Source organism: Apodemus sylvaticus, chromosome X, assembly GCF_947179515.1.
Source record: "Apodemus sylvaticus chromosome X, mApoSyl1.1, whole genome shotgun sequence".
NCBI classification, from domain to species: Eukaryota; Metazoa; Chordata; class Mammalia; order Rodentia; family Muridae; genus Apodemus; species Apodemus sylvaticus.
The window spans coordinates 12,842,411-12,855,911 of record NC_067495.1 but is presented as its reverse complement, the minus strand read 5'-3'; the positions used below and the strand labels follow the sequence as shown (position 1 = coordinate 12,855,911).

The following is a 13,501-nucleotide window of genomic DNA, read 5'->3' as shown; positions in this document are numbered from 1 at the left end:
TGGGCAAATCTACTTGATGGGCACAATTCTAGAATAGCCAGTATGAAATAAGGACCAGTAGGAGAGTAGGTTCCTGGAAAGCAAGTGAAGAAATGGCTTGGTACAGAGATGACCAACTGTCAAACGCTGCTAGAAAGCCATGTAAGAAGACATTCAGGCCTAAGTATTGCAGCAACAGCACCAGGATTTAACATCGCTGGAAAAAACACAGATTGGTGCCGTTTCAGAAAGGCACAGAGTATTGGAAGAATGGGGAGAAATGGAAAAAGCTCCTACAATAGTTCTTGTAAGAAGTTTTGTGGTACCCGCAGACATATCTGCTAGCGAACACCCATAACCCTACTGCTAGGGAGCTGCATCAGGAGAACTGGGAGTTTCCAGTCAGTCTGAGACCCTGCTAAATGAATAAAACAAAATCACCAAAACAATTACCACTTTTTTTTTTAACGTTTTGCTGTAAAGGGAAGTAAATAAATATATTGTGTTTTATTTTGCTATGCCAAGAATTTTTATTTGCATGCAATAAATGTATCTAACCTTTCTTTTAAAGCTTCTGGGTTTCCTGTTGGGAGTAGAAATGCAATGTCTGTGGACAACAAATCTGATACAAATTTTTCACAGTACATGAAGTCCTTTGTGGGGCCTTCCCCATTTAGGGGTTGGAGGGGTCTCCCTGGTAGTGTCAAAAGCTGCTTTTTTGCAGTCATCTCAAAACCTCATGGCTCAGCCATGTCGCCATACCTACAGCTGGCCACAGGCACAACTGCAGCCACTAACACCAATACTCTTCCTCTTGGCTCCCACCAAAACCACCCATAATACACAGACACAGGCTCCCACAGACAAAGTATGCACGACCAAAGGACCACATATATTAGGATCACAAGGCAAAGAGATACAGATCCTCAGGGACACATTGAGGAGGCAGCAGTAGGCAGATGGCCATGACCATCTCCTCTCCTACCATGGACCAGTGCCATTGGCTAGGATGTGACCACCCTATACACTCAGGCCCAAACAGGAGACCAGCACAGCAAGACACATCATTTCTCATAGAGCTCTATTATGGCATATAATAATATGTACTCTATATAAATTAAATTAAAAATAAAGCTCCAGCAGGTTTGCACAGGTTGGTTGTTAATAAATATATCTCTGGGTAATTGTGCCCCAAGACCAGCTTATGACCACTCTCCCTCATCCAGAGAATTATACAAAAATAAATACAGGCTTGGGGTTGGGTGGGTGGGTGGGTGGGAGGCATGCCTGGTTCCATTCTAACATTTCTCACACCATCCACCATTGTGTTCCACCCCACAAGTACTACTACGAGGAAGCCTGGTTCCAATTGGAGAGCTCTGAAATGGGAAAGTGGCTCTCCAGTCAAGCACTGTCAAAATCAAAGTCTCTCGCTACACAGGCCCTGGGTCTCATCTCAACGCTCTGGGGTGACAGAGGGACTATAAATCTCCAGATCCCAGAGAAGAGGAAACCTGCTGTTGCTAATCCTACAGGCAGCCCCTACGAGAACCAGGCCAGGAAGAGGCACAGCACAAGCACCAGAAGGGACATACCACTGTTCAAAACCACGGGGACCATAACTAGCCCAGCCAGGACACCCAAAGTTTGGGTCAAGGGCCCCCGGAGCTGAGGAGCCAACCCGCACGCACATTCTGCAGGGGCCGCTGGCAGGGGAGACCTCTTTGGGGACTCGGGGTTCAGGCTTCCACTCTCTTCATCCTGGGAGTTCACATGAGGCTTGGCTACACTAGATAGACCGACTTCAGTCCCTGTGGGACCAAGCGGGGCAGGCCTCGGCTCCTGCTGAACTGGTATAGGCAGCGCTTTCTCAGAAATAGGGATCAAGCCACTTTTGCGCCCAGTAGGAACCTCCATCTGGCTTTCTGTCCCAGCCTCCCCGGAGGACTTGGTCACCCCAACTATCACCCTATTCATGAGCAAAGAGTCGGTGTCCTTGCCTATCCCTTTCTCTGGATTCTCAGTGAACTGACCCTGTGTTCCCAGAACCACTGGGCTGGCACATCTAGAGCGCTCGGCCCACGGAACCCACACATCTCCCATAGTAGCTATCACAGAGCGGGCTCCAGAGAGGATTTCTGGAGGTGACTCCTTAGGGCTGTCCCCTTCAGGGCTGGAAGGAGTGATGGAGAGGCCCTCTTCACCGTCCCCCTCGTCATCCGGGTCTTCAGTGTCTTTGATGAGCTCCACGCCACACCCCAGGCGCGCATAGTGCAGTGTGATCTCCTCGGCCAGAGCACTGTTCAGGGCCCTCTCAGGGCCAGGCCACTTCAAGATCAGGTCACGGTCTGTGAGTATGCCCAGGGGGTGACTGGGGGAAGTGCCGCCATCTGGACTGCCTTCTCCGCCACCCGCTGCTGCCACAGCTCGCAAGCGGCTCAGGTGAGACAGGTAGAGCTGCTCCAATTCCTGGTCGATGGTGTCTTCACCAAGCAACTCGTCCAAACCACTCACAATCTCCAGACCCCTGGCGGGCTCATCTGACAGAGCCCCTGCCACGGGGGGCTTCCGACCCCCTCCACTTTCCCACGTAGCCTCCAGCTGCTGCTGGATGGGTTCCAGGAAGGGGCCAGCAGCTCTATCACTTGCATCAGGCCCTGACGCTTGGTCCCTTGGGGGGCCACCGAGGCCACCGGTTGATGGTAGAATCCTGATGGCTGGTGCCTGGAGGACCTCTGTAAAAGCCACAGGTGGGTTGCTTCTGGGGATGTCACCTTCTTCTTGAGTGTTGCTGGTCAACATAACTTCTGACACCTGCTTCCATTATGTGGATGGGAGCCGGAGAGAATGCAATAAAGCAGAAGAGGGAGGGAACAAGAACACATGGTAAGAACCGGTATGGCCCACGCCCGGTCTCTATAGAGTTTTCTCAGCAAAAACCCCAGGTAACTCTCTCGCCACCAAAGACTCGGTCTTGTATATGCAAAGGGCAAAGCTCAAGCAAGTACAGGCATGACTTCCTTTTGCAGGTGATGACGCTATGTGGTTCACTGGGCATCAGCACACAGTGGACAACTGTCCGTAACAAAGGAATTCTCTTAAAAATAATTGATTTCTGGGCAAGCAGAATGGCTCAGAGGGTAACAGCATTTACTGCCAACCTTTATGACCTGAGTTTGATCCCCAGTACCATACATGTGTTGGAAAGGAAAACGCCAATCCCTGCAAGCTGTACTGTGACCTACACACACACACACACACACACACACACACACACACACACACACAGAGAGAGAGAGAGAGAGAGAGAGAGAAATAAAAAATATAGTAAAATGTTAATGTTTACTTCCTAATTTCCTAATTGTCTTTTAAAATAGTTCTCAATCCCGTCTCAACACTCACACTGAGCCCCTCTCTGAGTCTCTAGACAGGATTCTGCACTGAGCCTTCTGAATGAGCTAGCTTTCTCCAGGCTTAGAGCAGGCAAAGTACAAGGCCATGATATACTGTCATAGCAAGATGCGAGAACAGGCTCATGGAATAATGGGGACTGTTATTAGGTAAAAGGAGATGATAAGAGGAAAAAAAATCCTCCTGGCCACAGAGAGCTATTTACATGTAAGCATCAAAATAAACAAATACAATGGACTCAAAGTCAATTAATATGTTTGGAATCCGAGTGACACACCAAACCTGATGATCTTTGGAGAAGACATTTTAACGCATGTTGACAAATCAGAAGGGGATTAAATATTTACATCACTTTTCTGTTCAAACTAGACCTCCCCCTGTCTCTCTTTCTCTCAGTCCAGCCTAGAATTTAATCTAGAATTTAATATAACTTAATGGAATTAGTTCTGTTTAAGTCAATTTTATAATGATAGACAACATTTAATAAATATATTTAGCAAACTTAATGGTTTAGTAAATTTAATTTAGTAAAACACTAAAGTAAATAAGATTAATGAATGGATGGAAATTGAGGGAGAGCGCCAGTGAGTCGGCTCAGTGTGACTCCCAGGACCTACACAACAGGAGAGAACTGACTCCCACAAATTGTCCTTTGACCTCAACACACACACAGACACACACACACACACACACACATACCATGACATGTACATATGCCAGATAAATACACAATCAATAAATGTAATTTAAATGTTTTTAATAGAGTAAGAAATGCATTTCAACCTGAATCTAATCAGCCAAACTCAGACTCTGTTGGAACTGCACTTGACAAGCAGGGTTTAGTAAACAAAGTGGAATAAAGAAACCTGGGGACTATTAAAAAGGGAAGAGACATATCGATGAGAAACAATGTATCAGCCTGACAGGATGACCCAGGCCCTTAATTCCAGCACTTGGGAGGCAGAGGCAGGCAGATCTCTGAGTTTGAAGTCAGCCTGGTCTAGAGCAAGTTCTAGGATAGCCAGGGCTATGCAAAGAAGACATGTCTCAAAAAACCAAAAGACAAAAAAATTAAAATGGAAGGAAGAAAGGAAGGAAGGACGGATGGAGGGACGGATAGAAGGAAGGAAGGAAGGAAGGAAGAAAGGAAGAAAGGAAGGAAGGAAGAAAGAAAAACAACAGATCACCTTGTTTGGGTCCTGGGAATAGTCATAAAAAAATGTATCACTAATCTAATCATTTGATACGAAGAAATACTGTTAATTTTTGGAGCTATGATTATGAGGACGGGAACAGGCTCCACTGTAGGTAGGAATTCACACATGCTGGTCTGCATGAGGCTGGGCGATGCAGGTTCATCATGGCCTCTTATATGTGTTTACTTTAAAGTTTCTACAGATGGAGGTTAAAGCACAGCCATTCTAAATGCCTCCTCCTCCCTGGTGGCCCTGTCCCCACAGCAGTGTCTCGCAGCAGGTCACATTCCTCTTCTGCTCTGGTCTCTCTGACCCTTGACTCCTCCCCACTAAGAGTTGAAATGCCTAGGTCCCTACCTTCACCCCCACGGCCCCACCCCATCTGTTCCCTGCCACTTCCCTGACCTCAGCTCTCAATCCCCACCTCTACTTTGCCCTCACTTCACAGAACTCCTGCTCCAGCCTTGTGAGGCTTGTTTTGAACAGACAGTAGTCGAGGCCCCACCTCAGGGACTTCTCACTTATATAGAATGTTCTTCTCTCAAGCCCCACACTTGAGCCCCTCCCTCCATTCCTCTCTCCCTCCCCCCCTCCCTCCCTCTCCTGCCTCCATTTTACCTAAGCATTCATCTTCAGCTCATATACCTCACATTTAAACCATTATTACAATATGTTTCTGCCCTAACATGTAATCCCCATACAGATGTCATTTGGGTTGGGTTTCCAGTGTCTCGCACACGACAAGCCTTCCCTAAATGTTTGCTACTTAACAGTTAAACCCAAGTGAATGATTTCATCCTTCCCTTACCCCCATCGAATCCTGGGTTTTGTGATATCACTCCCCACCTCCACCCCTACTTCTAGGATAGTCAAGAGTAGGGCCAATTGTGGTCACACTGTGAGCTTCCTATCTGGCTGCTCACAGCAAGGTTACTAGGGCCTGCTCACCTGAAGTGTCATCTGAGGCCATGGACGGAGAGGGGTAGGGGCCAACAGGGGACCCAGCGACTCTCGAACATCAGAATGTTCTGCGAGAGAGAAGGGCAGTGTTGGAGCAAGACAGGTACACAAGCAGCCTCATTCTGCTTCTCTCTGACATTAATTGGAAGTTTGCATTGGAAGCTTTTTGTGGCAGTCTAAGGAAGAGGTGACCTTTTTCTTTTTTATATAGACACAAGGAAGAAAGAAGTGGTAAAAGGCCACTAGAAAGGTTAGAAGACATAGCTCAGTAGCAGAGCATTTGCCTAACACACATTGAGCCCCAGCACCATGGAAAACAAAGTATTAAAAAGGCTCGGACTCTCAGAGGCAGCCCGCTGCTTACCTGTTTGGGTATTATCATCCACAGTCTGCATCCTCGGCTCTTCTTCAAGAGGCCTGTGAGGCAGACAAGACGGCACATAAATATGACACTCTAAGAGGCCAGTTCTACCACCCACAGAGGCACCTTCTGGGCCTCTGTGATGACCCATCTTCACCTGACAGCTGCTATTTCCTCTCTCCCTGCTTTTCAGTCCTACGCAATCACAGTAGAAATTTTACGAAATACAGAAAAACATAAGGATTCAGGAAACAAAACAATCACATATGAGCCAGAGGCAACCACTGTTACTATTTGGAAAATTTCATTCCAGACATTCCCTGAAACCATTTAGATTCTGCAAACATACTTTCACAGCTGGCTTTATCCATTAAACAGTAAGAAACATCATTATAGACTTTTGCAAACATTGAAAAAAAAACGGCTGCTTTGTGCTTCTATCAAGTGGCCTTGACATTATTGATATAGCCATTCCCTTCCTACTGAGTAGCTAGCTTCTTTATTTTATAGTTACAAACCAAATATCAACAGGTACTTTTGGATCACTTATTTAGGGTTTGTTCCTGGTTATCACAGAAGCTAGAAGCCATTTTTTTAGAAGGGTGGACAGAAAAGACTGAGGGACACAGGAAGCAGAGGGGAGGAGAGAAGGCAACTGGAGATCGGGAAGGGAGTCCGAAAAGCCTGAGCGTCTACTCCACCCCTCCTTGGTCCCCATACCAGCCTGCCAGAACCCATAACCTCCTTGTAGGCAACATAGAACATAGTGGAATCAAGAGGAATAAAGATAAAAAACCCAACTCTCTGGCCTGGAACACAGCAGTAACTAAATCAATTGGAGAAACTGGTCCAACTGTTCCTCTGCCAGCCCAGTTAGATCCCTGAGTGACATAAACCAAGTACTTCTGCCAGATCCTACCAGAAGCATAACTTTATCATGGACCAATCACTGTTCTTATTCTTACTAGTGGGTATCAAATGTTCACAAATGAGGCAGAGGGAGGAAGCAATGATTACAAGATTCAAAGACCTGTGGGAAACTGAAACAATCACTCCTTTTTCTTCCTAAGAGGTGACAGGACACTGTTGACACTTATTTAAAAAAAAAAAGTTGCAACTTTAAGAAAATACCTCATCAGAATTGCCTTTGCAAAAACATAATGTCGCTAGCAGTACTGTGGGATTAGCCAATGGTCTACACGTCTTACATGTACTGATTTAATCCTCACAGTGACTGCGAGGGAGGTACTTCTAAATCCTTTGAAGTGGGGCCAGTTCTGCCATCCCCACCTTATTGATTCTGAAGCGGAGGCTAAGGAAATGACTCAAGATTATGCAGGCAGGATCAAAACCTAGATTTTTGAACCAACAAGCTGATGCTGTTAAGATAAGAGTCTATGTCACTGTGCCCAACTCAATCTCCAGCCCTATCTAGAAAGAGAGGGAAGATCCAGCACAGACACGCACATCCCTTCCCTCCCTCCCTTTCAGAAAGGCTTTCTCCTGCTCTTTACTCTCCAGTTCACTATGCATACAGTCCCATGGTATGTATGGCTAGACCACTACCAGAGTGGCCGCAAGAACCTTTGACCAGCACTTTGAAGGAAGAAACTTAAACTGTATATAAGGACCTAGAGTCTGGAATCTTTGCAAGGGGCACTCAGTCTTCCTCTACAGTCTAGGGCTCATGCATCCCACCAGAAGTATTTCAGTCTGAATATTATAGAGCCTGGGGCAGGTGACTCTAGGAGCCCAGCCAACAACTTCCGCACAACACAGATGAGAAAAGAAGATACAGAAAAAAAAATTATCTTAGACCTGAACCAGTCTCTCCAGTGAGTCTAAATCCAGACCTTTGACTCTATAGCTCCATATGAGTTTGACCTAGCTGAGGTAACTTCCTATATTTTTTTTGAATTGTCTTATTGAAGCTGGGCAGTGGTGGTACACACCCTTAATCCCAGCACTTGAGAGGCAGAGGCAGTCAGATCTCTGTGAAGTCAGGGCCAGCCTGATCTACAGAAAGAGTTCCAGGGACAGCCAAGGTTACACAGCTGTGTTGAAAAACAAGACCAAAAAAAAAAAAACCAACCTATTGGTATCGTCTTAAGTAAAAGTAAAGTAGAAAAAACTCTAGTTTTCAAGAACATTCCCAACTGGACAGAAAACTAGCCCTTCCTCCCAGAGACAGGCCTACAAAAGCTTGCCGGTAATCTGGCTCAACCATCCGGCTCAACCAAGCTTCTGCTAAGTCCTAGATGTGAGGGAACTCAGGCAGCAGCCCCTAGCAGGAAGAGACTTCTAATTAGATGAAGGAAGGGAACTACATTACAAAAATGGTCTGCAGCTGCCACACCCCTTCCACAGCTGAAACCATGTAAACATCAGCCCAAGCACGATCCACAAAGCCAGCAGGACCCAGCAAGCTGTTTTCCCAAGCTCGGAGTGTTGAAAAGAAAAGCAGGGGCAGGGGAGACTGGTGCTCATCACCTCCTCTGTGGGCCTTTTTGTTACTACATCAAAGTCATTTGAAAAGTTTACATATATCCTTCAAAGCAGCAACCTTTCCTTTTTCCAAATGTAGGAAGTATGATTTTAGGAACTGTCTCTATCCCCGCTAACTAAACTGCATACTGATAACATCCAAAACTGGCCCCATTTTGAAGACAGTGTCTCAAACAGTAGGCAGTGTGTGTGTGTGTGTGTGTGTGTGTGTGTGTGTGTGTGTGTGTGTGTGTGTGTGAGAGAGAGAGAGAGAGAGAGAGAGAGAGAGAGAGAGAGAGACACGTTGAACTGTCACAGTAAAATTTTGGAAGCAGCTGTGACTGCAATCTAAATGAGGAAAGAGAGTGCAGTGTGCAGACTTACCGATCAGCAAGTTCTTAGAAAAATGGAAGGAAATTAAAAACAAAACTGTACATACAGTGTGCCTGTTAATTTTCAAGAACAAAACCTGCTCTTTTGGCACCTGTCCCACAAATGCCATGCGGCATCTCTCCGGCAGTGAGCACACAGTGGGCCAGGACACACAGTGCTGGGAATGTGTTGGCATGCCTTGAGTACTTGTGAATGAGTCCAGCCCATCTTACGTAGAATGGACCACTCTACTGGGTGTAAAAGTCCTTCCTGCCATAAAGAAACTCAACAGCTATTTGACTTTAGACAGTACCTGGAGACCAGGGGGTGAGACTTCAGAAAGTGGTGGCAACAGCCCCAGCCCAAGCCAGCCAAGCCAGAACAGAAGGATGAGTTAGCAGGGATACAGAATGAATGAGCAAATGAGGCCTAACGAGCCCCCAAGAGAAATACAAAGTAGAGTCGGTAATACTACCGCCACTATCATCATCTGGGTCCTACGTGAGCATTCCCAGCACGCCAAGTTTCAAAGAACTGTGCTTGCCCAAACTGGGTCATATGCTGAGCCCCACAGGGAAACACGCACAGCCCAGCTCCCATGGAGACAATCGGATACTGCTGTCTGGGGAGGGGTGTGGCTTCCAAAAGTTGCCTCAAGATACTCTGAGTTCTGATCACCTGAAGTCATGTGCTTTGGGGGTGGGGGGGGGTGAGCAGGCTGTGAAATCATCAAATTATGTAGGGCTCTGTCCTGCCTTCCCCGAGTGTCAGCCTCAACTCTAGGACTTGTGCACTGTGGCCAGCTTACCATGCCTCTCAACCATCATCTCACTGACACTCCTGTGGCCACAACCCAGGGTGAGAAAACCATCTGACCTAAGCCCGCACATTCATATGAGTAAATCCAGACACAGACACACTGAGAACTGAAACACTTGCTCTTCAAAGTAATACTTACCTCTACTGCACGTCAAAACGTGCTGTGCTATTTCCTATACCATTTTTCAATGTTTGTTCAAAGCTAGCAAACTGAATTTTGCATCTCAATAAATGGCCAGAAAATGCATTGTTGAATAGTCTCAGCTGTACCACATACCAGCTAGCTGTGTGACCCGGGGACAAATTACCTCACCCGTAGTCTCCTCATCTCTGAGGAAGAAATTATAGTAATACTTCAGTGAGCTGTTGAATGGACTGAGGAAACATGCAAAGCACCGATAAAGTGCTTAAAACTAATCCTTTGGGAATGACACTGGGGCTCTGAAAAAGGAGGCAGTTTGTGCGGCCACTGCCGGCTGGAGGACTCAGCCAGCAGCCTAGTGCTGCAGTTGTGATCTGGAGCACTGGCAGAGCCACATGGGCTCAGGTCCCTGCTCTGCCACTTAGGTGTGCTGCCTCCAGCGCACAACCTTAACCATGATGGCCTACCAGTTTTCTGTAGAACAAAGGGACACTTTCTCATGAAATTCTCTCTCCAGACCACTTAGATGATCCCCACCCCACCTCACCCCATTTCAACTCTATTGTTCTTATTTCTAAGAGGCCACCAACTTAGCTACCCATTCAGTTAACAGGTATACCTAAAACCTGTGTATCAGGGATAGTGACAGGAGACACACTGGTGAGCAAACCTGACAATGAAATTTAGAATTTGATGTGGAGACATTTGAAAAAATACTCAAACTCGTTATTTCAACAAATATTTATTGAGCACCTACTAAGTGCCGTGCACTAAGGCAGGCCTGTGAAAATACAGTGGTCACCAATGCAGAGCATGTCCCTACCCCTCACGGAGCTTACAGTCTAGCATTGCAGTCACCCAATAGTCCCCTAATAAAGACGGAAGCCAGTGCCTTTAGAAGGAAGGAACATGCTAGAACACAAGGCCCTGGCACAGACTAGAATCAGCAAGGGCCTATGGATGCTTAGAAGCCAAGTGCAGGGCATGCATGGTCACGGACTAAGAGGTTGCCTGGGTGCACTGAGTGGGCGACAGTCAAGCCTGAGAGAACCAAGGACTTGGTCAAGCAGAGACACCAAGTTTAGTAGTTAAGGCTGAAAGAACAAAGCAAGTTTGAAGAAAACAAGTGTGATCCCAAAGCCAGAGGGGGCCTGAGTAGGAGGAGTAGTTAGCCATTTCAAGAAGAAAGCCCGTGGCCAAAGCCGCAACTAATAAAACTGCAGACAAAGCAAGTACTGTTGACTCTTCAGGTGAGGGGGCAAGGGCAAGAGATCACCAAGTGCCGAGCAGAAGCTGAGGGCACGGAGGCTCAGCATTAAGACTGAGGCCTGGCCTGAGGCCAGGTCAGCAGAGAGGACGGCCCTGCAAAGAGCCTGATGGAAGACAAACGGGGCTTCAAAGAACAAGGACTGGCCTGAAATGGGAACGAGGGACCCCGCCTCAGCTACAATGTGAGGGTCTTGGTGTTCAGACTGGGGTTCTAAGGGGCAGGCAATCCATTCTTACGGTTTCTATTGTATTTGAGGAAGCAAAAGACAAAGTCTAAAGGTAAAGAACACTTGAAAGGATCCCACGAAAGAGAAGCCAAGGGTGGATCAAAGGACACACAGGACAATGGGGCAGGATGGAAGATGGCCCTTCACCTGGGGTAAGGCTCACGTGCTAACCTATCTGGCATCTTCCATCTTGACTTGCTGATCAGTGCTGTGAACAAAACTGGGGACTTCAAGAGGCGAGGAAACCCTCTTAGAACCGAGGAGTCTCCAGGAGAAGCTGAGGGGTACAGGTAACGCGTTCTTGGTGAAGCAAACAGTATGAGTGACAACCCCAAAGCAGCAGGAACAACAGAAGAGATGTGGCGCCAAGAACTGGGAGCAGAAAGCAATAGAAAGGCAGACTAAATGCTAGCAGAGGCCAGCGCAGGCACCAGTGAGGGTGGTGACGGGCCAGACAGAGTTTTGTTGGCCTTTAAGAGGAATAGGATACCTCCTCAGAGTGTAAAGCCAAGACACACCAGAAGGGCCCTTTCCCATTTCAGTCCAAGCACTGAGGACTCAAAGCCTTTGTGCTCACCCAGAGAAGAGGGATTTAAAGTAATCTAGCTCACAGAAAGCACTGTCGAGAACAAATGAGACTATACAAAAACACTCAGCAAAGTGCCCAGCAAGGAAAGGGGCTCAGCCACGTGTCACTTGGTAATGCCTCACACAAGCCTTGCCATCTGGCTCTACCACAAGCCCCTGGGAGTCTTAGAACCAGTCTGTATCTTCTCTGCTTGTTCCTAGCACTGCGCTCAGCACATAACAGGCCCTACCAAAAATGCTGCTGCCGGATTATCTCTAAACCTGCTGGGTACTGAAAACCTGGTCCTGCAAGCCAGGGAAAGCAGCCACTTGAGCCTCCTCATGGCTGCCAATCATCTTTTCTGACCCCACCTGACAAGGGCCAGCTGCACAGTGGGCCTGCGGCCAACAGTTCTGAAGCCCTCTACAGCAGGCCTCCCACAGATAAGAAAAGGGTATCCCCTGAGGTCCACCGCCATTTCCCCAGAGGGCTAGATCACAGGGGGTAGCTGTTCTTCAACAGCACTTCAAATCAGCAGCAGCACACAGGCCTTAAAACAATAAGTTGAAATGTATTTGCTAGGAAAGCCACCGACCTACAAAGAAAACCTTATCGCTGATCTAGCAGTGCACACCAGCCTCCCCTTTGCAAGAGCTGAGATCAAAAGATAAAGAAGCTATCAAAAAGCCATCTGCCCACTTAAAATAACATCTCAAGTCACGTTGGGAACCACAAACATGGGGCCAGCTACCAAAACAATTGTCTAAATGAACTACTTAAATTTCTCCTTAAAACCACCCATGTATTTTAAAAGAAAAACACCCTCTCCACCCACCCTGGCATGGCAAAATTTTGATTTGTCTGTTCCCTTCCTTTCACATTCTTGAAAATGATCAAAATTCAGTACCCAACTGTCCTGTCTTCCAGAAAGGCTCCCACCACTGCCGATGGGATGAGAAGTGATTGAAAGACAGGAGATTCTGGGGGCACAGGAACTGGGTGGCGGCTACACCAGTGCATACATATGTGTAAATCTTCTGAGCCATGCCCTCAGGGTCAGCCACTTCTGTATATCTCAATAAAACATGAAGCACGCATAACAGGTCCAAGGGGAAAGGGAAAAGCACAACAGTAAAATGCAGAATTGTTTTTTAAACTAGCGTCCCTAACATGTCTTCCCTGGCCTTCTATTTCCTAACTGAGTGACTCTGAGCGAGCTGGAGCCCCTCTCCGAGTTCCCGAGTTCCCCACTTCCCCACTTCCCAGTAACTAGGACTCAGTACAGCGCCTACAATCAACAGCACATTCAGCGGACCTCAAGAGGAGAATGTCCCTACCTCTCTTATCAGAGATCAAGAAACGCTGACCACCAGACCTCTTACAGCTACAATTAGGCCTCAGTTACCTTGCCCACGGGTGCTGCACACAATTTAACCACACAATGGCAAAGCCATTCCTCTCTGACAAATGATAAGACTGAGACAAGACCACACAACAAAGCTGAGTTTGGGAGAGAGATACATGGACAGTACTTGAGCACCTAAGCATTAATGCTAATTAACAGCACTATGGCACTACTTGGAACTGGGCTCAATCCTGAGTGCTTCTATTTATCCTGTGCGGCATGTGCCATAATAACCTGTTTTACAGATGAGGGTAGTTATTTACGGCTCAGTGCGGTTAAGAATTGGATACGTCACACTAGAAAGTGGC

The 13,501-nt window shown here is 47.1% G+C and overlaps 1 protein-coding gene across 2 annotated transcripts in view; it reads right to left on the bottom strand.

Moving 5' to 3' along the window:
- Positions 1 to 476: 476 nt before the first annotated feature.
- The window catches only part of Ppp1r3f (protein phosphatase 1 regulatory subunit 3F), a 15,391-nt gene continuing 2,366 nt past the window's right edge, over positions 477 to 13,501 (bottom strand). The window contains exons 2-4 of one of the 2 annotated variants that reach the window (XM_052170376.1): positions 5,911 to 5,963; positions 5,535 to 5,614; positions 477 to 2,796 (exon numbers count right to left, since the gene is read on the bottom strand). In XM_052170376.1, coding sequence (XP_052026336.1) covers positions 1,522 to 2,796; positions 5,535 to 5,614; positions 5,911 to 5,963 — 1,408 coding nt within the window. In that variant the 3' untranslated portion in view covers positions 477 to 1,521. The remainder of the gene's footprint in view (positions 2,797 to 5,534; positions 5,615 to 5,910; positions 5,964 to 13,501) is intronic. The other variant, XM_052170377.1, reaches the window with a different exon arrangement.